Here is a 26,725-nt window from a genome sequence, read left to right on the forward strand (position 1 = left end):
GTATTTCCCAGAGGTCACCCTCTAACAACTGTTCTGCCACAACAGCCATGCATCTCATTGGCACACAGCACAATTTAACAGCGAGGACTTTTTATAGAGGTTTGTATGATTGTAATGCACAGACAATTATGCCAATTCCCTGCGACACACAATGTTCCACTGCCGCACAACACAGTGGTCACTGAAGCATGCATTGAGGTTACAGTTACAAAGTACTGTCTCCAGCTCAGGCAACCTGGGATCACAAAACCTGTATCCAGTCACAAAATTGAGCTCCCTGACATGCTTATCATTTGGCACAATTCAGAGGGGAGGGGGTAGGGGGGAGGAAAGAGGCAGCATGTGCGGATTATCAAATGGCACAGACATGGTACACGTACCCCAGGTACGGTGGGACCAACAGGAGTGGTAGACATAATAGTAACAAAAGTGAAAGCCAAGTGATCAGGATATGTAGCCAGGCAAATAGATTTTGTAAGGACCAAGAAAATAGTTTTGGAGGATAACAACGGAGAGGAAAGGCAAGACAACAATTCAAAGTAAAATGGGTCAATCAAATTTGAAAATGTGCAGGAGCAACATACAAGCATGTGGCTCAAGAACTTAATCAATAGGTATGACTGGAGGAGACTTATCTAGCAGAAGATAAAAATGGATTCTGTTGATGATTATCATTAAAGAGTACTTGTACTGGCAGAGTAAGAATTCCAAGATCCCTGAAGAGTCCTCTGCAAAATGGTGGTTATTATTTTACACAATGTTCCAGAAGAAAATTACACCAGACAAATGAAAATAAGTAAACTAAGCGTACACCATTGTATTCACATAAACACAATGTGAGAGAGATGTAATCAGATAAACACAATGTGAGAGACATTGAAGTGCAAAACATGCTAAAGTCAGATTCTTAATTAGTTTATTTGTCGGTTAACTCAAGTGTAACCTGTTATTCATTTGAACTCCCAGATAATGGAAAGCAAACTGTTTGCTGTGAACATGTAAGGCCCTTCAGGAATTCAATGCGGCATACCTGTATTTAAAGTCCCAGTCTGTACTTATTGTAGTGAAACTCGATATTTTATGTTTCCCCAATATGAGAGTAGCTTAATTTCTGTGGGACAGTTTCTTGATGTGGCGGTATGCTTTTTGCTATGAAGGTAAGTACACAGTCATACATATGGGATGGTGTTAATGCCATAATATTTTAGTTTTTCAAATAGAGTTTCACAACCTTACAATCAAATGTCAATAATACATTAACAGGATAGCATTTGAAGATTTCTGATTTCTGACACATTAAAACTCTGTGCCAAAATGGGACATAACCAAGATCGCAGACCTTTGTAAAAAGTGTACAACACACACCCCACAGATAAACTCAGAATTTTTCACTTGTTTTCCTCCATGCTACCACTTTAGTTGTTGAGCTCAGCCAGAAACCAAAGTGCACGCTCTGTGTTTTCAAAGTACTGTTCTCATGAACAGCAGAGTTAAAAAACTTGAATAATCATCTCAAAGTCTTCTCTGTGCATCTGTAATTGAGCATTGCCTCTTCAATATTGGTTGTCTGTGTTCTCTTTTTTAATATATTTAGCATTTGCAACTTTCTATTATCATAACGCAAACCAAAGCAAACATTAGTTAAACGGGAGTCCTGATACATAACAAATGAAAAATAACTGTTATTCATGAATGTGTAAGGAAAAATTTACGCATGTAAAATGGCCATTCAAACAACAAAATATCGCTAGAAAGTTCAAATAAACACTACAAGATGGGAAATGAGTCCCTTCTTCCTCATTTCCTAGCAGCATTAAAACTTCAATTATGTGTCAACCTACCTGGCCCACACATATTGCTCTGTTTAAAAAAAACACCACTTTAAAATGTGTACTCATGTTTCACTGATTCCAACCTACAGGTAAATAATATTTTATCAATTCTACAAATGTAAAAGGAAGAAAGAAAGATAATGGGTTAATATCCCATCAGTGACAAGATTATCAGAGAAAAAGCACAGACTCATACTGGGAAATCATGGGAAAGGAAGTGGGCTCTGTTTTTTGAAAGAACATGCCTTTGCCTTAAGCAAATCAGAGAAATCACGGAAAACCTAATATGGATGGCTGGATGGGGATCTGAACTGCCATCATGCCAAGTACAAATACAGCATCTTACCACTGTCCTAACTCATTCAGTACAACTGTACAAAATACATAAAAAAACCATAAATGCACAGCAAGTTAATACAATGAATGAAGCACAGATTTTTCCCCCATTTCAAAGTAGCAACTTCCCTGTTAATTGTACCTTGTTAAATTTAGTCTGCAAGAGCACAAGTGGTTTATAAACATTTAATGATAATTGACAATGAATTTGGATAAGGTAAATATGCACATTTCTGAACGTTTTACTTCAGTGATGGGATGTATGAAACATGGTGATTGAGTAACAGTGCAGAGTCACAACGACCAGAAGTAAATAATGGAAAAATGTCAATAACAATAACAGATATCACAAAAGCCAAAAGAACGTTAGAAATCTTGGGTCATCATACATAGAGTATGCATTAATACTGTAATAACTTCGTGAGTATATTTCAAAATGACAGTATCACAAGGAAAGAAATTATTACACAACTATGGCACAATTTAGATGGACATTTAACTGTTCAAACAGTTAATGTGTACCATACTTTTTACAGATAGCCACAGTACATAAGAATATTTATCTTAACTGTGTTATACAAAAAATTGTACGAAGTTGTCACAGCAGACCAAATGTCCTTCTTATCATTGACAAATACAGAAGGAACAATAGCACATTGATCAGTGAGGCCGTAACATGACAACATATATTGCATATGGTTCCTTGGACACAAAAGTACCACCAAAATGCTGAAAATGTCATTCCACCATTTCACTCTTCCATCACACTTCCACAATGTAATTACTGTATTTTAGGTCTACAACAAATCAAAAGTTGTGTAACCAAACAATAACTGTGTGAGGTCCATGGGTATCATACGTCCTGTTAAGTGGCAAAATCCCACGAAATGTTGACATGAAGCAAGGCAAAGAATAAACAGTAACCAAATTTAAAATTCAGCATAATATGGTGATAGCGACAATCCCAAGGTTTAGAGGATAAAGACGTGTAAGAGGAATGGTTGTTACATTCTAAATTTTAATGCTTTACATGAATGTTCTTTTATGGCAGTATATCTGCTCCTTGACAGCAGTCGCAGCTTATGAACAAATAAAAACTCCATTCTGAATTTCTTTGCTCTTTTTTGTGCTGTCGCACATCCAATGCAATGGTTCTTATCAATAAAGTGAAAAAATTTTAGATCATTCCAAAAGAACATGTATCCTTTTATTGTACTGCTTCGTCAAACATAAAGCGAAGTTACAAAAACGCACAATACCTGTGGCAGTTGCCACTTGAGGCAAAAAAAATTCACTACTTTTAAAATCATGATTTTCAAATAAGTAACGCTGAATAACGAAACATTTTTCCGGGCTTTCATGTCTATGAAGTTCTGAAAAAAAGCGGAGCACTCACTCCGCCTCTTTGTCCCAAGCAAAAAACAAGTGTTTCATAGCGTATTTCGTTCGAGAATGAATATACTCACCGTAGCTAAATTTGCTTTGTCGAGCATTTCACCATATTCCATTGTCTGCATAATATGTGGGATATTGCTTGTACCTCGGTTGCTTGTCATCACTATATTTTAGTTTCAATGCCGCCGTCTCCTGATGCCCACAGACTAACAACAACACTTTTATCTCATGTGATTATGCGCTACAGCATAGGAGATGCTAGGATGCATATCCATATTAACTGATAATGTTTCGCTCAGAAAACGTGTTTTTTACTGTCGCAATTCCACCCAAAATTGTTAACAAGAAAAAAACGAGTTAATTATAAACGCAATTAAACTATCTTGTTGTGTACTACATTTTTGCGTTCCATTTTCATAATCAAATGACTGCTTTTAACAAGTTGATCCCAAGCGCATAGATAACTTTGGAGTGAACATGCAGATGCGAAGACGCACGGCCTCCTACAAATCAAGTTTTTTGTCAAAATATATTTGGCTCGCTGGTCACGTGACGACAGTTGGGTGTAAGGCTTCAAACAAATAGAAGCAAAGGCATTTGCCATGTTCGAGAAAGACGTCACAATTCAGATGTAAGTGTATTTTTTATTTAAAAAAAAAAGAACGAGAAAAGAAGGGATTATCATTGTACTGCACTTTAACTTATGTATAATCCCGGAAATATAAATAATGGATGTAGGAGTACAGGCTGTAGACGCATGGTTGACGAGACATGGAAGGTTGGGTCTGGGCGTGAGTCGTCCACGGATAGCCAAATGATCAGGCGACCGCCCGCACTAAGCGGGAAATCTGGGTTCGAGTCCCGGCCCTGCACAAATTTTCATTGTCGTTGTTCCTTTCTACAACTAATGATTGTTCATATTCACAGTTGCGAATATATTTCGTAACGGCTGTAGTCGTCGCAGTGCCTGTTCGCATCGTAATTCAGAATAACACAGGCACGGCAAAATCGTAGGATCTCTTGTTGGGTCCTTGTCTGATGGCCGCGACAAGCGACCGCCCGACCGTGTCAGACCATTTACATCGCTCTCATAAGATAACGCTCGTCAGTTGTGCTTTGGGAATCACCGCGAGAAAGTCACGCGTATGTGCGACACCGTGGCCGCTACTACTATTAAGGGGCTCCGGAACGCCCTATACTTGCAATGTTAAAATAACGCTTATAAATTACATCTTTCCTCACAAAGTATTTGAGGTAGGAAGTTGAACTTTTTACAGATTATTTATTGGAATATGGGCTACAACTTAACACAGGGATTTTACAAAATTTTAGTTCTGTTATTAAAGATGATTTTTTTTCAATTGTAATGAAAATTCACAACTTTTTTTGCAATTTTTTATTTATATATTCAAAAATATACAGTTTTTTGGGAAAAGGCTGTGTTAAATTATGCAGAAGGTACTGTGTAACATTTACTGAAAGTTTGAAACAAATATGTTTGGAAGATCCTTAGAAAACATGTAATTAGTATGAGAAAATAAAAGTTTTGGGAATCGAGCGACAAAGATTGGATTAACTTTTTAGTGCATTCCAGGTCCATAGGATGGATTATCTTCATCCTCTGCAAACTCCTCCTCCAGCTTCCTCTTGTTCCTCCTCCTGTTTACTCTTGCTTGTATTTCTAGACTCTTTACAGCCCTGTCTGCAGCCCGAAGGCGTTCCTTGTCTAAAGCAAGCATCGCTCGTACCATGTTAGAACCTATCTTCATTCCCATATTTCTAAATACCTTTGGCTTTCCAACATTTCTCCTTTTCTTAAAAGCCTTCAGAGGATTTCTAATAACTTTACTTTTACTCATTATTATACTTCAACAAAACAGAGACTCAAGAAACAGAATTAATTACGAATATTTTCGAGATAACGACAGAGTAAATAAACATGAAACAATCGACAATCACACCAGCGATATATATTGAACCATCACAGGTTAGCCACAACACATACTTTATCTCACATCACTAAAATGTACCTGATGAACACGGACGTTAATAATAACACCATTTGACAGCAGTTTAACAGCGCCACAGTGGGTCACGCCCATGTAGAACACATTTCAAAAAAAATTTAAAAATAGTTGTAGTCTTCGGAATTGAATAAATTATATATCTATTAAAAGGTAATAGTCTGCAGATTCAGAAAACGCAAAAAAGTACAAATTGAACTTTTCATGATTTTGAGCCTTTCCGGAGCCCCTTAAACCACAAGTCATTATACTTCTGACAAATAGCATTGCAACAAGGATGCCCTGAAACACAGACGAAGGAGACATGCGGCGTTATATGAGGAAAAGATGTGCTACAGGTAATATAACAAATAAAGAAGTTTAATCGAGAGGGCTGGCAAAAAATAACAACTGTGATATACGGGCGGGCTGTTGGCCGATCTGAGTGCTCGACAAAGCCCTTTTATTTGTGTAAAAACATAGTGGAAGCGTGATTGCGGGATTCAATGGATTAGATTAGACTGATTTTTCGTTCCATAGATCAAACATTGAGATGATTTTCGTGGGTGTGGACACACGTCAAACATCAAAAACATAAAACATTTGCGTATATAATACTTACTACCCTGGTAATCTGTCAGGAGATTGTCAAAATAGGTGATTACATTACAGTAAACTGGAACTGCTAATATTTACAGAGTTAATATGCCGACAGAATGAAACATTGTCATGCAATTTTAATAAATTTATCATATGCAAAATACCTAATCTTGCTGTTGTGCCCAAGTGCTGTCAAAACTGAAATCTAACAGACATTTTTATTTAAGGGGCTCCGGAACGCCCTATACTTGCAATGTTAAAATAACGCAGTAGTGGAGGAATGGAAGTGGCTGGTGTTGCCAGTATATTCCAGCGTTCTGAGGCGTGTAATAAAGTGCTATATGTTAATTACCTTGGTGACGGTGATTCTAAAAGTTTCAAACATGTTCAAGGACTGAAGCCCTATGGTAATGATGTTGTAGTACAGAAATTTGAGTGTATTGGACACGTACAGAAGCGAATGGGAACAAGACTTCGGCGACTGAAAGCTTCGTACAAAAAACAAAAACTCAGTGATGGTAAAGGGTTGGATGGGAAGGGAAGGTTAACTGACAGTGTAATTGACAAAATACAGAACTATTATGGAATGGCTATTAGGCAAAATACACAAAGTGTCGACGAAATGAAGAAGGTTGTTTGGGCTCTTTTTTTTCATACTTCTTCAACCGATGAAAATCCCCAACATAGCTTGTGTCCCAAAGAAGAAGACAGTTGGTGTAAATATAACAAAGGATTGCTAACTGGTGAAGTGTACACTCATAAGCACAGTCTGCCTCAAGCAATAATGGAGGTGATAAAACCTATTTTCAGAGACTTAGCAGCACCTGAACTGTTGAAAAAGTGTATTCACGGAAAAACTCAAAACCCCAATGAAAGTGTAAATAGTGTTATATGGTCGAGAATCCCCAAGACTGTATTTGTTGGAATAGAAACACTTCACTTTGGTGTGTATGATGCTGTTGCGACTTTCAATGATGGCAACATTGTAAGGTGCAAGGTATTTAGAAATATGGGAATGAAGATAGGTTCTAACATGGTACGAGCGATGCTTGCTTTAGACAAGGAACGCCTTCGGGCTGCAGACAGGGCTGTAAAGAGTCTAGAAATACAAGCAAGAGTAAACAGGAGGAGGAACAAGAGGAAGCTGGAGGAGGAGTTTGCAGAGGATGAAGATAATCCATCCTATGGACCTGGAATGCACTAAAAAGTTAATCCAATCTTTGTCGCTCGATTCCCAAAACTTTTATTTTCTCATACTAATTACATGTTTTCTAAGGATCTTCCAAACATATTTGTTTCAAACTTTCAGTAAATGTTACACAGTACCTTCTGCATAATTTAACACAGCCTTTTCCCAAAAAACTGTATATTTTTGAATATATAAATAAAAAATTGCAAAAAAAGTTGTGAATTTTCATTACAATTGAAAAAAAAATCATCTTTAATAACAGAACTAAAATTTTGTAAAATCCCTGTGTTAAGTTGTAGCCCATATTCCAATAAATAATCTGTAAAAAGTTCAACTTCCTACCTCAAATACTTTGTGAGGAAAGATGTAATTTATAAGCGTTATTTTAACATTGCAAGTATAGGGCGTTCCGGACTCCTTAAGCTGTTCTAACAGTCCCTGTTAAGATGTTCGTCTATAGAGAAGAAGGAGTTGCTGTAGTGTTGGCTGACGAGCCAACACCGTGTTACTACAGGAGGCCGAAATGCATGCGTTTAAGCTCACTCAGGCTGGCGTGAGGTCTGGAACAGGTGAACATCGGTCTGACAGTACATGCATCATAAGATCAATAGCCAAGGATTATGGCGCCTTGCTAGGTCGTAGCAAATGACGTAGCTGAAGGCTATGCTAACTATCGTCTCGGCAAATGAGAGCGCAATTTGTCAGTGAACCATCGCTAGCAAAGTCAGCTGTACAACTGGGACGAGTGCTAGGAAGTCTCTGTAGACCTGCCGTGTGGCAGCGCTCGGTCTGCAATCACTGACAGTGGCGACACGCGGGTCCGACGTATACTAGCGGACCGCGGCCGATTTAAAGGCTACCACCTAGCAAGTGTGGTGTCTGGCGGTGACACCACAGTTGCCTATCAAAAGGTCTTTCAAACTCTGTTTAAACTGTGCTTTATCTGAAACCAAGTTTGTAATGGTGGCTGGCAATTTGTTTAAAATGTGTGTTCTTGAATATAGGACCCCTTTTTGGACCAAGGTACGTGATTTTAGGTCTTTGTGTAGATTGTTCTTATTCCTAGTATTGATACGATGTATTGAGCTATTGGTTGGAAACAGAGATATATTACTTGCAACAAATTTCACTAAGGAATAAATATACTGAGAGGCAATGGTTAGAAGAAAAAGTTTCTTGAACAGGTTTCTACATGATGTTCTTGAATTTACACCAAAAATGATTCTTATAACAAGCTTTTGCTCGCTAAAAACTTTTCTCGGTGTGATGAGTTGCCCCAGAATGTGATCCCATGTGACATAATAGAATGAAAGTAAGCAATGTATGCTAGTTTTTTATATTTTTATCTCCTACAACAGACATCATTCACATTGCGAATACAGACTTGTTTAGGCGTTTAAGCAATTCTGTGGTATGCCCTTTCCAACTGAATTTATTATCGACTTGTAATCTCAGGAATTTAACACAGCCAACCTCTTCGATCTGCATGTCTTCATATATTGTACACATGCTGGAAGGAAGTCTCTTAAATGTTCTGAACTGCATATAATGGGTCTTTCCAAAGTTTAATGACAGTGAATTGGCTTTAAACCATTTATTAATGTTGATAAAATTTGATTAGCAGCTATTTCCAAATCTGTACTTGACTTGCCACTTAATTCAAGGTGTGTATAATCTACAAACAAACTTAGCATCTGGCAATGCAACAAAGAGATGTTGTTAATCTACACAAGGAAAAGCAATGGACCCAAGATGGAACCTTGAGGAACACCACATGTAATCCATTCCCAGTCAGATGAAGACTGACTGCTTACTGCACAGGTATTTCGCAACGATGCCCTTTGTTTCCTGTTAGTTAAATAAGACTCAAACCCTTTCGCAGCATTGCCTGTGAAACCATAATATTCTAATTTACTTAAGAGAATGCTGTGATCCACACAGTCAAAGGCTTTTGACAGGTCATAGAAAAAGCCAGTAGCCTCTAATTTATTATCTAATGAATTAAGTACCTTCTCACTGTAAGTGTAAATAGCTGCCTCTGTATCAGAACACTTACGAAACCCAAACTGTGACTTTGACAAGAAAACTAACTGTCCCTGTTACATCGCAATAAATGAACGCCAAATGCTGATAAAAAAAGGCTTGTAATGAACAACAACGAGATGTTTACGTAATTCATGGCCTATATCAATAAACAACACAGCATACAACACAGGCTCCCATGGCCGATATTTGCGTCCTGGATGATTTTTTTTCATGGGCATTAGACTGCGCTCTGAGATCTTTTTCTGTACCTAACGTCTCGTCTTCCAAAGCTGGAGACATCACCAGAGCCCATAAACGTCTCAGAAAGTAGTTACAATCTCAAAAAAGTCAACAAGCCGAACTAACAGACGTATCCACGCCACGTTCGTGACGTCGTCAGACCACTGTTTAATTGCATAGTTCCGCCAATGTGTTATGGATCTTGTAGTGGGGAAGAGTTGGCGCTGTTTGCTTTATTTACAAATAAAGACTCATAACTTTTTAAATTTCAGTCTTTTTTTCTATTGAAGTTGTTTATGTGCTTTTGAATTTCTGTGACCTATCTGTACATCCTAGCATAGTAGTGATTGGACCTTGATAAACTGTAGCATCAAATAAACGAATTTCGTGATATTCAAATCCCAGTGCATGATAACACGCATAAATAGTCAGCAACAGCTCATGCTTGGGTACATATCTTTTGTGAGTCGTTATAGAATCTGATGATCTCTCCAGCATTGGAAGACGAAGCCTTAGGTAGAGAAATATGCCTCGGACCTCAGCCTAAGGAACGGAAAACAAATATCACCAAGGAAGTAAACTACAGAGGCAGTCAATGCAGACATGCAATGTTACTTATAATCCATCTTGATTGCAATCAAGACGGATTATAAGTAACACTGCATAAAAAAGTGATTGCAGTATCCCTGTACACATTATGTCTGTTTTTGCACAGACTTGCAAGGTGGCAGCCAATATGGGCTGTGCACTGGGAGTGCAAGGCCACTTTGCATTTTTAAGTAATTAGGACAGTGCATTAAGAGCAAATATTTTGTAGGCAGAGTTTCGTGTGGGATTTTACACAGGGAGCCGATGACGTGAAGCCAGCCACGTGTTAGCCTGAAGGTCGAATTTTACAACCTACAGCATCCCAGGAGGCTTTGTCAGGCTTGACTCCAGTGGCAGGGCTTTGATGCTGCCCGACAGGCGGGGGACGTTTCCAGCCGAACACTGTGAGGCAAGCAGAACTTCTCCCCAAAGCGAATAACGCTGGGAGACGCTGTTTCCCCCTCGCCCATGTTGCCCTGGGCTCACAAAAGCGTCGCAGGCGCTATTGCCAACAAGGAATGTACCTCCGCAAATAACCCAGTCTTTTTTTTTTTAGCTTGAGTCAGAGGAGCGGAATGTGTGTCTTTAGATGCTAGCGCCAAGGAAGCGCCTGGAAAGTTTTTCAGACGAGGGGCATATCGCAGAGGCGACTGCCATTGGCCAAGTTGCTGTGACATAAGCAGTGTTTCCCGCACACCCGCAGTCAGGCACGAGAAGCACTTATTAGTTAAAAATTTGTTAAATTTTATGACTGGACAGCTGCAGCAGCGGAGCACAAGCTGTATTAGATTTTGCTAGAAATTAGAACACTCGCACTTCAGTATCTGTCCAGTAAGGGCGCAGTATTCCGTACCATTCGATGCAGAGCAGTTGTGTCCCTTATCCAGAACTCAGGATAATATCATGGAATCATGTCCTGTACATGCAGCACAGTGGTTGCAGCGACATCACACCTGATCTGCATAATAGCATGACAAGGACAGCCAGCTGGGGACCCCGTCATGAGCAGAAGAGCAGAGCAGGTAATATATGGAGATCCAGCCATAGCACGACCAGCCTTGCAGTTTATACAAGTTAAACGGGTGGCCATTGATCCATTTAGCATTGCAGCACATTCTCATATTTAGTTTGGTGATTAGATTCTGATGGAAAGAAAGTGACCTGGAATCATGTGCTCTCATTCAGTCGAGGGGAAGTGCTAATCTGCATTGTTAAGTTTTATAGTTGTAGATTTGTGTTATACCACCAAGGTAGGAGGTTAATTTTATGTTAATAATTTACATGTGTAACTACTTCCAATTCGATTCTTCAACAGAGACCCGGATTGCATAGTCAGATGTCATGAAGCACATAAGAATCGCATTGAGGGAATTAATAATATAATTCCAAGTTCAGTAAATACACTCCTGGAAATGGAAAAAAGAACACATTGACACCGGTGTGTCAGACCCACCATACTTGCTCCGGACACTGCGAGAGGGCTGTACAAGCAATGATCACACGCACGGCACAGCGGACACACCAGGAACCGCGGTGTTGGCCGTCGAACGGCGCTAGCTGCGCAGCATTTGTGCACCGCCGCCGTCAGTGTCAGCCAGTTTGCCGTGGCATACGGAGCTCCATCGCAGTCTTTAACACTGGTAGCATGCCGCGACAGCGTGGACGTGAACCGTATGTGCAGTTGACGGACTTTGAGCGAGGGCGTATAGTGGGCATGCGGGAGGCCGGGTGGACGTACCGCCGAATTGCTCAACACGTGGGGCGTGAGGTCTCCACAGTACGTCGATGTTGTCGCCAGTGGTCGGCGGAAGGTGCACGTGCCCGTCGACCTGGGACCGGACCGCAGCGACGCACAGATGCACGCCAAGACCGTAGGATCCTACGCAGTGCCGTAGGGGACCGCACCGCCACTTCCCAGCAAATTAGGGACACTGTTGCTCCTGGGGTATCGGCGAGGACCATTCGCAACCGTCTCCATGAAGCTGGTCTACGGTCCCGCACACCGTTAGGTCGTCTTCCGCTCACGCCCCAACATCGTGCAGCCCACCTCCAGTGGTGTCGCGACAGGCGTGAATGGAGGGACGAATGGAGACGTGTCGTCTTCAGCGATGAGAGTCGCTTCTGCCTTGGTGCCAATGATGGTCGTATGCGTGTTTGGCGCCGTGCAGGTGAGCGCCACAATCAGGACTGCGTACGACCGAGGCACACAGGGCCAACACCCGGCATCATGGTGTGGGGAGCGATCTCCTACACTGGCCGTACACCACTGGTGATCGTCGAGGGGACACTGAATAGTGCACGGTACATCCAAACCGTCATCGAACCCATCGTTCTACCATTTCTAGACCGGCAAGGGAACTTGCTGTTCCAACAGGACAATGCACGTTCGCATGTATCCCGTGCCACCCAACGTGTTCTAGAAGGTGTAAGTCAACTACCCTGGCCAGCAAGATCTCCGGATCTGTCCCCCATTGAGCATGTTTGGGACTGGATGAAGCGTCGTCTCACGCGGTCTGCACGTCCAGCACGAACGCTGGTCCAACTGAGGCGCCAGGTGGAAATGGCATGGCAAGCCGTTCCACAGGACTACATCCAGCATCTCTACGATCGTCTCCATGGGAGAATAGCAGCCTGCATTGCTGCGAAAGGTGGATATACACTGTACTAGTGCCGACATTGTGCATGCTCTGTTGCCTGTGTCTATGTGCCTGTGGTTCTGTCAGTGTGATCATGTGATGTATCTGACCCCAGGAATGTGTCAATAAAGTTTCCCCTTCCTGGGACAATGAATTCACGGTGTTCTTATTTCAATTTCCAGGAGTGTAGTTCAATTGTGTATCACCTCACAGTAGCAAAGAACTCGGCGGTCACTTCCCATAAATGGACACCCAGCTTTTAAATACATACGGTGAAATCTTCTGATACAAAAACAAGATATTAAGATTTGTTCATATTTCACTGTTTTAAAATAGATTTTTTTCTCGCACTCCATCACTTAGCACACCAATAGTTTTTCATAACTGGCTGAGCAAAGATCCGCATTACCAGTACCTTAACTGCTTGTGCAAATTTCCTAATATGATGTGTTTACTTTTCAAAAGGTATTCCCTTCTGTAGTAATAGTTCTGTTCTCGTGGCTTCTGCACCATGTCAATGAAAAAATACTCTTGCACAATGGCATTGCATCATCATTGCATCGTTAATAATCTAGTTTCATTGGGTATGGGAGTACACGGTTAGGTTCTTTAACGTATTGTCTTAGGAAATACAATCAGTCCCAAATGCTATGCTCTGCTCACATCTGGTAATGCCAGCCAGTGCTGAATGCTGACACAGAGCCATGCTAGAATCCTCAGACATGGAAATCAAACAAATATAACAGACACCATCGAGTGACTCCACAGAGGGGATGAAGAATCTGTAAGCGACAATATTGAATTTATGGATGAGGTGTTATCCAGAATGCCAGCTATGAATCTATTCTCGGAACAGTCAGACAGACTTGTGACTCAGAGTAATGAGATCACAATAAGTGAACGCATCCAATAACATGACAGTTTGTGTGGTTATCATAATTGGACATATCACCTATAGTATACAATTTTCTGTTGGTGACATTCTAATATTTTTTGATGGTATAATAGAGGAGATAAATAATTTGATGGAAATGTTAAACAGCATACACCGAAAACTTTCTTTCATGGTTGAACATGAACAACATAAATCTATAAATTATTTAGACCTAACTATTTTTAACGATAATGGACACCACAACTTGGGCGTCTATCGGAAACCTACAACTACATATACCATTATCGCTGCAAAGCCATGCCACCCAAATAGATGTAAAAAAGCTTTCTTCTTAACAATGATACATAGGTTGAATAGAATACCAGTAATACCGGAACAGAGACAGAAGGGGAGATTAACATATTAAAGCAAATTGCGATATCTAATGGATATAACGCAAATATAGTAGAGATGATACAACAGAAAATACAAGTCAGACAGGCGAAATACCCGAAAAGAGAACTTTTGCAAAGATGCTGTACAAATATCATAGCTAATAGTCTTAGGCATAGTATGTTGTTGTTGTTGTGGTCTTCAGTCCAGAGACTGGTTTGATGCAGCTCTCCATGCTACTCTATCCTGTGCAAGCTTCTTCATCTCCCAGTACCTACTGCAGCCTACATCCTTCTGAATCTGCTTAGTGTATTCATCTCTTGGTCTCCCTCTACGATTTTTACCCTCCACACTGCCCTCCAGTACTAAATTGGTGATCCCTTGATGCCTCAGGACATGTCCTACCAACCGATCCCTTCTTCTCGTCAAGTTGTGCCACAAACTCCTCTTCTCCCCAATTCTCTTCAATACCTCCTCATTAGTTATGTGATCTACCCATCTAATCTTCAGCATTCTTCTGTAGCACCACATTTCGAAAGCTTCTATTCTCTTCTTGTCCAAACTATTTATTGTCCACGTTTCACTTCCATAGGAGGTGTTAAAAACAAGATGCTTGCTAAATCAGGAATTTATAAATTGACTTGTAAAGATTGTAGCTAAATTTACAAACTGAGAGAAGTTTTAACACCAGATTTAAAGAACATAGTACTGGAACAGCACGTAATAAATCACTCTTTAGACAGCATTTAGATATGGAAAAACATGCAGAAATCAATATAAGGGAAAATCTGAAGATACTGCATGTAACCCAAAAAGGACTTATGATGGATATTCTAGAGAGCCTGGAAATTTTTATACATAATAAACGGAATTCGGCAGCAATGCTGAATGAACAAATAGAAAGTCACAATAAAATTTTTTTCGAGCTATTCGAAAATATTATTTGTGCACAATGATGATACTTTTCCTTTTATTATTTTAATACTTTAATTTCTTTAATGTGTCCTACAAATGTGTTGCAAACTTTTATCCTATCTTTAGATTTTTTAGGTTATTCTTGATTGTCGATATTTCCATAACCTCAAATAAGTGACAACTTCTCTGTGGACGAAGAGCCATGACATACCGCTACCAAGGCAATGGACGCCTTGGCCAGGACAAAGATAACACCATACGAACACACCAGCTGCTACCATGATGACGGAGTCCTCGCTACGTAGACTAGAGGTTTTTTTTTCTTTCTTTATTGTGATTTCATTCCCCTGCCCCATATGGGCAGGGGAGGGCTGTCAGCGGCACAATCCGCCGCTCTTCAGCCGAGTGACATAACAACTTGAAATAAGAATAAAATGCTACATACATAAGGCGAGAAAGGGGAACTTGAAACAGAATAATGGGAGAAAATGGAGGTAAAAAATAGACGTTCATGGAGGACAGTTAAAAGTCACTAGATAGTTAAAAACACAGTTGGCGAGTCTTCAAAACTCAGAAGACACTGAATGGACATGCACACATTAAAAGTCGGCCACAGTAGTAAAAACACTCCGGAACAACACACTTAAAACCCACTTGGAGCACACATGACGAAGAATGAAACTGTCAGGGGGACCTGCCGAGGAAAAGGAGGGGAGAGCATGGGGCAGCAGGGGAAGCGGCAGGATAGGGGGGAATCAGTGGGTTCACGAAGAGGCAGGAGACACGTGGGGCGGGAGAGGAAGAGGGAAGACAGGGCAGGAGGGAGCGCAGAGACACTGAAAGGAGGCACAAGAGATGGAGGGGGAGTAGGAGGGGGAAGCCGCTCAGAAGGAGGGAGGGGGAGGAGAGGGACCCCTGAGGAGGAGGCAGGAAGATGGGGTTAGAGTTGGTAGTAAGGGTAGATGTCAGGGCGAAGCTCATCATCCGCAAGGGGTAGACGATGGAAGTTGTGTTGGGAAAGGAGATGGAGGGTGTGGAGATGGAGAGAGGTTGGGACACAACGGTAAAGGCACGACAACTGGTTGGGGGTGGAGAGGAAGGGGACACCAGGGGGTGAGGGGGATCAAGGCGGCGGACAATATATAGTGTGCGGATGTGTTCAAGGAAAAGGAGAAGGTGGGGGAAGGGGACGAGATCGTAGAGGATGCGCGTGGGGGATGGAAGGCGGATGCGGAAGGCGAGGCAGAGCGCATGGCGTTCGAGGATTTGGAGGGCTTTATAGAACCGGGGAGGAGCGGAAATCCAAGTGACACTGGCATAACAGAGGATGGGGCGGATCAAGGATTTGTTGGTGTGAAAGATGGTGGAAAGATGCAGGCCCCACGTCTGGAAGGACAGGAGTTTCAGGAGGCGGAGGCGGTTGTGAGCTTTGTTTTGGATGGTAAGGAGATGGGGAGTCCAGGCAAGGTGGCGGTCGAGTGTGAGGCCAAGGTATTTGAGGGTAGGAGTGAGGTGGATAGGACAGCCATAAATGGTGAGGTAGAAATCATGGAGGCGGAAGGAGCGGGTGGTGCGGCCTATGATGATCGCCTGGGTCTTGGAGAGATTAACACGGAGGAACCACTGGTTGCACCAAGCGGTGAATTGGTCAAGGTGGGTTTGGAGGGTACGTTGTGACCGTTGAAGGGTAGGATAAAGGGCTAGGAAGGCGGTGTCATCAGTGAACTGGAGAAGATGAACAGGAGGGGGAGGTTTGGGCATATCAGCAGTGTACAGAAGATAGAGGAGAGGGGAAAGGACAGAACCTTGGGGCACGCCGGCAGAGGGATAGAAAGTATGGGAGTTGGAATTGTGGATAGTCACATAGGAGGGACGATGGGAGAGGAAGGAAGCAACAAGACAGACGAAGTTGATGGGGAGAGCATAGGTCTGGAGTTTGAAGAGGAGCCCGGGATGCCAGACACAGTCATAGGCGTTCTGGAGATCAAGGGAAACAAAGATAGCGGAGCGACGGGAGTTAAGTTGGAGGGAAAGAAGATTGGTAAGGTTAAGGAACTGGTCATCGGCGGAGAAGGAAGGCCGGAAGCCACATTGGGTAAGAGGAAGGAGGCGGTGCTGGTTAAGGTGGCGGTGAATACGGCAAGAGAGGATGGCCTCATAGACCTTACTGAACACAGAGGTAAGGCAGATTGGACGATAGGAAGAGGTATCAGAGCGGGGTTTGTTAGGTTTAAGGAACAGCAGGACACGGGAAGTCTTCCACAGGTCGGGGTAAAATCCAGTGGAGAGGAGGACATTTTACAGGGTAGCAAGGACAGACAGGAAGGATGGAGGGGATTCCTTGAGGTGACGGTAGGTGACGCCATCATGACCAAGGGCGGTGTTGCGATTGGAGTGGAGGACGAGTGTGATGTCTTGTGTGGTGATGGGAGTGTTGATGTCTGAGGGGGGTAACCGATCCAAGTACTGGAAGCTAGGGGCGAGCGGGGGGACAGAGGTGTCAGTGTAGCCAAGGACAGTGGGGAAGAGGGAGTAATCAAAATGGAGATCGTCAGGAATGGAGAAGACCTCGGATAGGTGGGAAGCAGACTAGAGGGCGCCTGACATACGCTTTATAATCTATGGCAACAGCGTCCTCACCACAAGGAGTAGAGGGCGTTGTAGTCCTTCCATATTAGCCGTTTTAGTAAACTGACCCAATGTTTTCTACGTAAATGTACGAATAGATATATTATAATACAAGATGACACCAGTTTTTGTGTGTCACAAATTGTTTTACTTTCTATTATGGCACATATGTAATATACTTTTACGAATTTTACGAGTTGACTGTGGAACATTTGTTATTATTTTATAATTAACACTATAATTGTAACTCTTTTTAAATGAATGGATCCGTTTTCTGTTATTTACTGTCACTTAAATTTATGTTAAACAAAGGTGACTAGTAATTACATACAATAAACTGCATTAAATGCCACTGATCGCCGCTGGTGGTGTTGCCGTCTATTCACGTGATCTCAGCACGCTATTTAAGCCCATACGAAGGGTTAGTCTCGCATAGTTTCCTGCCGTTATGTAGACAGGAGTGACACCACCAGCAGTCGACCAGTGGGTAACATATTTTAAATTTACGTAATTTTAGCTGTTGTATAATGGAATCTTTCTGACGGATGCCTATAATTTCACAGTGTAGAAGCCCAGAAGATGACCCCTACGCCAGGTTGAAACCAGTTGGCGGTATAATAATAATAAATGCGATTAAGACTGCTTTTGAATAATTGATTAATCATACTAATCGCTACTTCATCTCCACAACCATGTTGTCTGAAAAACTTGAAGCTCAATTGAGTAAGATTATTGAGAAATTACGTCAACAAAATGATTACAATCATGATGCAGTAACTACAAGTGTACACGTCAAAGGCAGTCTTCTCTCACAGTCTCCTATAGGATTAGCAGCAACCAGCTACTGTGGCCTAAAGGAGGAACATTTCAGCCTCTGCTGTACGAAGGAGATCCCATTTGAAGAAGACATGACTGTGACCATGTGGGATATCCGTAATCAACAGGACAAGGATTCTAAAATGGTTACTATAAAACTAAAATACAAGGTCAAACGGGAGATGAAAATACGGCAACAATACCCCCTCAGGTAAGGTAATTTCACCGCGGGTGTATTGACGATGCAGCTTGAACATTCTGCACCTAGTGGAGAGAGTCATCTGGCACATGCACCTGAGCCAATAGACACATTGGTGCCAGGAAGTGCTTCATCAAGCTGAGGATCCTCATGCACTTCAACAATTTGGAGGTACACGCTAGACAAATGCTATTGGTGTGGAAGTCTTGCCAGAAATCTAAACATACCACAAGTATGCAGGCACCTCTCTACCCAGTCATACCGAACAAGTGAAAACACATGGCTGCAACTGACCTCATGGTACTACTGCCACATACGAAAAGAGGATTCTGCCACATACTTGTGTTTCTGGAACTAACATCTAAATTTCTTACCTCAAGTCTCAAGAAAGGTGCAACAGCTTTTAAGTATCAAAGGCCTTTAATAGAGACATTGTATCACAATTCGGATGTGTCTGTAAGATGACATTAAACAATGGTCCACAGTTTCACTCTAACCTCTGGAAGGATGTGTTATAAAGACACAGAGTGAAGCTTGTATACATACCCTCCTACCATACAATGAAAGAGTTTGGGAACCTGTGCGGGACATATTGGTCCAAGCAGCACACATGTTGGGATGTCTTTCTCTAGACTACCAGTACATGTTGAATGAAACCCCCCCCCCCCCCAATGTAACCCATATTGCCCCTCTAACTGTACTCAGAAATAAATAACCCATTGACCTCATTCAAAAGTTAGTGAACTTGCTAGTCCTCACAGGCAAATGACATAAGTAGTAACTAGTTTTTCTTGTATATATCAGGCTAAAGTTTTGTTCTTTTCTCTTGTTCATACAGTTGGGATGTGAGTACAAACCAGCTGTCACTGGATCCAATGGAATCCCAGTATTAGGTTACACTCCAATTTTTCCTTATCTTAGTGCCCTAATTAAAATAATATTAAGATTTCTCTTTTTTCCGTCTGAATTTTATTAAGCGAATAAGTATTCAAATGTTATTTTGGTATCGTTAGAGTTGCTTTCACAAGCACATGTTTGAACACGTTGGTTGAGTACTTCACTTTAACTGGGAGAGTTGCCACAGACAATATTCGTTAACTGAACAATATATGGGCCAATTTTAAGATAAACTGTCTTTAATCATTTTAGATCTCAAGAAGAAATGTTCATGTGTTGATGTCGGCTTTGTAAGGGGCTCAGGTAATCGAATGGGGACTGATATTGAAAAATATGTGGAAGGTTTTCGATGAGGTTGTTGTGCCGAATTATGACGTTAATGACTTACTGTGCTGTTTCTGTACCCCTTTACGCAAATAGCAGAGGGAAACTGTTGCTCAAAATTCGCTATTTCTGGGTCGTGTCACAGTGGAGGTACCAAGAACATAATGGCCCCCATGACAGAAATATGCCCTAGTTGTGATACGCAATGACTTTGAGGCATGAGCACACATGCCCTCGCTGTTACAGGGACAGCCATTCTCTGCCCATTTTCTTCGCTTGTGTAACTCACCAATACCTTAGTTGAGGATGGGATGTAGTATTGCCTTCAAGAGGCGTCGCACATTCGCCACATAGTGGCGACTGTGAACAGTATCGGCACTTTACTAACTACTTTACGCACAAACCTTCCCCACGAGATTAATCAGAACCAAGCAAATTATTCAGTAGCTGCGAGTGCACATGCACTGCAGTTTGACCAAAATGATGTGTGACATATCAACAGTTCCATTGTTTCTAATGTCACTTGCAAAAGTTTCAAATACACAACTCTCTTGACAAGATGAGAAGGTTAACTATAGCACTGTATTCATGCACGCTGCATATGCTGTACAACGTTGCAGTGAGCCTTCTCCGAAAAGTAGTTGTGCAACACCAGAGTGGAGAACTCAGCATTCAGCATTCTTGCCTCTTAATTTGCAGTTTTCATATATTCTTATCTTGTTTAATCATGTTTTCTTCAGTAGTTCAAAATGGTTCAAATGGCACTGAGCACTATGGGACTTAACATCTAAGGTCATCAGTCCCCTAGAACTTAGAACTACTTAAAGTTAACTAACCTAAGGACATCACGCACACCCATACCCAAGACAGGATTCTAACCTGTAACCGTAGCAGTTGCGCGGTCCCAAACTGAAGCGCCTAGAACCGCTTGGCCACTGCGGCCGGCCTTCAGTAGTTGCAGAGCAACAAGAACATGGCGACAGAGAAAAAAATATAGATATTAAAGAAAATATTTTAATAATAATAACTTTTACGTATTTTGTAGTAATTTACATAGTCATGCAATATTTCAAGTACTATTATCATACCATCACTAATAATAGAATAAGTTCATGTACACTAAATTTACAAGGTCACATGCTCAAAGGTACTGTGGTTCCTTTAAATGGCGCTGCACACATTTTCCCACACGTGTCCCTTCATCAGACAAGTTCTATAACTACAGGGGTACCCGGACATAGGTTACTTTATTAATGTAATGTAAGCAACGACAAGTAGCAGCAGTGATGTGAAAAAATTTATGGTTCCCTGTGCAGTGCTAATAGAGGTGGCTAAGGTCAAAAGGTTCAAATGGCTCTAAGCACTTATGGGACTTAACATCTGAGGTCATCAGTCCCCTAGACCTAGAACTACTTAAACCTGACTTAACTTAAGGACATCATACACATCCATGCCCGAGGCAGGATTCGAACCTGCGACCATAGCAGCAGCGTGGTTCCGGACTGAAGCGCCTAGAACCTCTCGGGGTGACTAAGGAGTGAGCAAAGTGTACTGCACTGCGTTAAGTGCAAATAATATTGCAGGCAGAGTTTCGTGTGGGATTTTACTCAGGGAGCTGGTAGCGTGAAGCCAGGCGCACATTAGCCTGAAGGTCGAATTTTACAACCTACAGCACTCCAGGAGGCGCTGGTCCCGCCAGGTCACTCTCCAGCGGCGAGTCGTTGATGCGGCCCAACAGGCAGGGGGCGTTCCCAGCCAAACACTCTGAGGCAAGAGGAACTTCTCCTAAAAGTGAATGACGCTAGGAGATGATGTGTCCGCCTCGTCCATGTCACCTGGGCTCACGAAAGCGTCACAGACGCCATTGCCAGCACGGAATGTACCTCCACAAATCACCCACCCCCCCCCCTTTTTTTTTACCTTGCTACAGAGGAGCGGAATGTGTCTGTTTGGACGCTGGTGCCAAGAAAGAATCTGGGAAGATTTTCGGATTATCTTTCCCAGTATGTCAGCCTACATATGTTGACACTACAACCCTTTCCTAAGACCAAGTCACAAATTTTGATGAGGTTAGCTTTATGTTAATAATGTACATGCATAAATACTTTCTATGAGCCAAGTGGCCTCACCCAAATAGTACTTCACCAGAGGCCTGGACTGCATAGTCAGATGTCATTAAGTGGATAAGAACTGCATTTGGGAAAATTTATAATAGAATTCCCAATTTAGTAAACGGTTAAGTTGCATATGGCCTCATGGCAGCAAAGAAGAACTCAGGTCGCTTCCCAAACAAAGGTGTACCATATGAACTAAACATTGATTAAATAGGGGCTGGACAAAAATGTGGAAACACCAATAACAAAATACATTACCATGCTTAATACAGTGAGAGAAACCCATTGGCATTCAAAACAATGGATAAATACAAGCCGCACGGGATTAGCCGAGCGGTCTCGGGCGCTACAGTCATGGACTGTGCGGCTGGTCCCGGCGGAGGTTCGAGTCCTCCCTTGGGCATGGGTGTGTGTGTGTGTGTCCTTAGGATAATTTCGGTTAAGTAGTGTGTAAGCTTAGGGTTTGATGACCTTAGCAGTTAAGTCCCATAAGATTTCACACACATTTGAGCATTTTTTTGATAAATACAGTGTAGTGTAACGACACGTATGACTCAATGATTTTTGTTTGAAATATGACCATGTGCAGAGTTCGTCACGTACGTCGTTTACAAAACGCTTCAAAAAAATTATTTAAATTCGTTTAAAGTTCTCTATAAAAGATTCTTGAACGAAACTGTAACTAAAACGACCTTCACTTGAGTCGTTTGTGCAAAATTCCGTCACTAAGTCCAACTGGTTTACGCAAACTTTTGAAATTTAGATGTCGTTTGTTTCTTCTTGGAAACTATATTCTTGCAAGTTATCTTATTTTTCCCATATTAAAATCAGACTGTAAAACCTTTAAGATTGAAAAATCGATATCAAACTCTTCTGAAAATTAGTATCTTGGAAAAATTCAGTAATAATTCTTGCTCAATATAACTCTTCATAAATAATTCTCGAACACGTATTTAAGCTTTAGAGTATACACTGTTTTATTGTCTTCGTATACGCTACATACAGATGTGAACATCAGACTCGACAAGACAGAACTGAACAAAATACAACATGAACTAAACATTCTGTGACGTCATTACAATGGAAAATTACACATTTTTATTTATTTGAATGTTGGAGGTTCGGTGCAACAACCCGGTCATAGGATCTTCTGCTGCTCTTTGGCCTTTGACCCGCGACGTCTAGTGGCCAGCAAATTACTTTCTGGTTCCGGCAGTGAAGATGCTCTTTCCGCGAGTTACGATGCTCTCTCCAAACATAAAACATACAAAACAAAAATACAAACTTTAAATATTTTACAAACATAACAAAATATTACAAATACATAAACAAAACACTAAATTAAACTTATATTTACCTGCAAACTGAGCTGACCCTTGTGGATGGGTGATGCTTTAATTTCGCGTCCCATTACAACAGGTCCTGTATGGTTTTCAAATGAATCTTATACCATTCTTCATGCAAAATAGTGGCAAGCTCAGGTAACGATGATGGAGGTGGATAGCGATCACGCGCCCGTATCTCGAAAGTAGATCACAAAGGCTCAATAATATTGGATGTGGTGACAATGGTGGTCAGGAAAGATGCAACAATTCATGTTCGTACTCGCACAACCAGTCCTGGGCGATGTCAACTCTGTTAACAAGGGCGCTGTCGTCTTCAAACACAGCAGCACCATTGGGAAACAAACGGTGTATCAGATTGACCTGATCAGCCAATCGCCACATAAACTTTGGCAATCGCGCATCTTTGCAGAGTAATCATGAGGTCTCTGGTATACAACGATATGGCTGCCCAAATCATACCAAATCTCCGACATGTTTCACTCTTAGGACGTAAACTGGGCCAGAAGCTGGAAAAAGTGTGAAACAAGACTCATTCGATCAAATGACTTTCTTCCATTCGTCCACAGTCCACTTTGATAGCACGTTTTTTCTATTATGGGCACTTGCATAATTGATGAGTGGTTTTTGTAATTCCAGCTCACCCTGCAATTCCTCCTGCAGCGACTTTTGCAGCTGTCTTCCTATTATTTTTGTCACAATCCTCTTCAGTGATAGTCTGTCACCAATGTTCACCACATACTTTTGTTCGCGTTGTGACTTAGTGGATAACGTTTTTCCACTTTCCTTGTATGCCGTATAAAACTTCGATGTGATGCCTCTTGAACGCCAAACACTTCGGCTCCGTTGGTTATGGAAGGATCTACCTCACGTGCACCAACAATTTCCCACGTTTGAATTCACTTGGCTGCGACATAATGCACCCACAGCTACAGAGAACACTGTTCTGACCAAATCTGACAACGTATTAAGGATCCTACATAGGTGCCATTCATGGTCAAACAGAACAGCGTAATCTGAGACTTGGTTAGCTATCTGCATTTATATTCAAGCATGCATTTCTCGCGCTGTTTCCATATTTTTAACCAACCCATATGTATTTATACTATCACGCTGTATGTAAATGAAAATTTATGGATTTCATAAGCAAGCACATTGAAGTCCTGGAGCTCTGGTACCTGACAAATAATATTTTATACTAAACTGGAAAATAAGGGTGTTACACAACGATGCTGCCTGAAGATTAAAAGTATTATAAGCAATAGAGACATCACAAAATGTAAAACTGTAGAATGCTGAACAGATGGAAGTACGTTCATACACACATCTCTTGAGCAAAACGTCATAGAAATTGAAGGCAGTGGGGATAGGAGTAGGGAGGCAAAATTCGTTCACGCCACTTTGTTAGCGCGAGCTGCGTACATTCAGGGGTAAACTTCATTGATTTATGACCCCCTCCCCCTTCCCTTAGTCATTGTTCTGTTAATCAGTTTATAGCCCCCTGATGGTTGATTTATCAACCCCCTGGGGATAATCCATTCTTCTGAGAAACCCTCACCCCTCCCCTCCCTATCCTCCTCAACCATCCCTCTAGGAATGCCCTCGCCAATACAAGCACACTTTTGACATCAAAATAATTGACTAAGTAATTGAATCAATAAATTAATTAACTCCTCCCCATCTGTGAAATCCCACAGCCCTCCCCCCCCCATCCAACACCTCCCTCCACTCTCCCACCTGGACACTGGTGGGAAAAGAACTCTGTCTGGGGAGGAAGGATCTCTTGATAGGAAACTGAAGTCAGTGTCAATTACATAAAATTCAGTATTCAGGGATTGACTCTCTTTATTTCGTGGGAAAAGCTCACATCCAGCAACTATATGCCATATTTATATAATTACACTGCTGCAGATTGGAGGTTTTGTCTTGTTGGAAAATTTTCACATGTGTGCTCACCGTGATATGCAGGGATCGACTGAGCTACTGCACAATGCCATCACCAGAGGGCGCCCCACACCCCACCCACGCCCCCTCCCCCCATACCTCCCAGAAAAAAATTGGTTGCAAAAAGAGTCAGTATTTGCGGGAGAGGAAGGATCTCAAGACACAAAATTCAAATCAATGTCAGTAATATATGCCTACCCAGTTAGCCGTGCAGTCTAACACATGCTTTCTGGCGGGAAGGTGTGCTGGTCTGTGGCACGAATCTGCCCAGCAGATTAGTGTCGAGGTCCGGTGTGCTGGGCAGTCTCTGAATGGTTTTTAAGGCAGTTTTCCATCATCCTCAGCGAATGTGGGCTGGTTCCCCTTATTCCACCTCAGTTAATGTTGGCGATTGCTGTGCAAACACTGTCTCCACGTATGCATATACCATAATTACTCTACCATGCAAACATTTGGGGTTACACTCATCTTGTGTAAGATGTTCCCAGCGGGGTCCACTGGGGGCCAAACCACACAATAACCCCGGGGCGGCAGTGGGGTGAGTGGACTGCTGTAGCCTGTTGTGGCGTTGTGTACCACTGAGGGATATGGTGGGGACGAAGCCTCTCCATCGTTTCTAGGTCCCCAGTTCAATACAATACAATACAGTAATATATTGATGCATATTCTTTGACCCAACTGGTGGCATGTCATTGATTAATAGGCTAATTAATTAAACTGATCATGAGAGTCAGTTTTCATGGCCATTAATTTTTTTTTCAGCAGTTGGATTACATTTGCCAGGTATCTCAAATGGGAATCCCTGGAGGGAAGATGATGTTCTTTTAGAGGAATTCTATTGAGAAACCGACATTTGAAGCTGATCACAGAAGGATTCTATCGCTGCCAACATACATTGTGCATAAGGACTGCGAAGACAAGATAACAGAATTCAGTGCTCATAAGAAGGAATATAGACAGTTTTTTTCCCCTCGCTCCGCCACACACTGTACGATGGCTTGCAAAGTAAACATACAGATGTAAAGGTAAATTTAGTCTACCTATTAAGATGTCAGTCTGTCCATTTATTGGCACTGAAACTCATGGAAGAATTTGTCTCTTATTTATCGATAAAACGAAAGACGCAAATTCTCCTGCTGATTGTCTCTCGGTAAAAATCTTCATGTTAGCTCCTAACTTTCTCACTGCAGTCACTTCACGAGACAAATGTGAGGGGTTGTAACATGTTTGCCCACAATACTTAGAAGAAGTGGTAAAGAACTTACCTCTCAACTCCCCTTTCATCAGAGCATCACTTACCTACCATATTCTCACGAATGTTCAAGTCTTTGATATACAGTATTTAAATCCGCATTACTTCCACGAGTAATAGGTGTCCCCCATCAAGTCACAGATCCCTGCTAAATCCCTCGAAATTCCATTATGTTCTGACAG

General features: G+C 41.8%; 1 protein-coding gene across 1 annotated transcript in view; it reads right to left on the reverse strand.

The window, feature by feature from the left end:
- Positions 1-3,977, reverse strand: part of LOC126252791 (putative aldehyde dehydrogenase DhaS) — a 196,872-nt gene extending 192,895 nt beyond the window's left edge. The window contains exon 1 of the mRNA XM_049953727.1: positions 3,635-3,977. Within this exon, the coding sequence (XP_049809684.1) occupies positions 3,635-3,724 (90 nt within the window). The 5' untranslated portion in view covers positions 3,725-3,977. The remainder of the gene's footprint in view (positions 1-3,634) is intronic.
- Positions 3,978-26,725: the final 22,748 nt, after the last annotated feature.

The sequence above is a fragment of the Schistocerca nitens genome, chromosome 4 (assembly GCF_023898315.1).
Source record: "Schistocerca nitens isolate TAMUIC-IGC-003100 chromosome 4, iqSchNite1.1, whole genome shotgun sequence".
Classification (NCBI taxonomy): Eukaryota; Metazoa; Arthropoda; class Insecta; order Orthoptera; family Acrididae; genus Schistocerca; species Schistocerca nitens.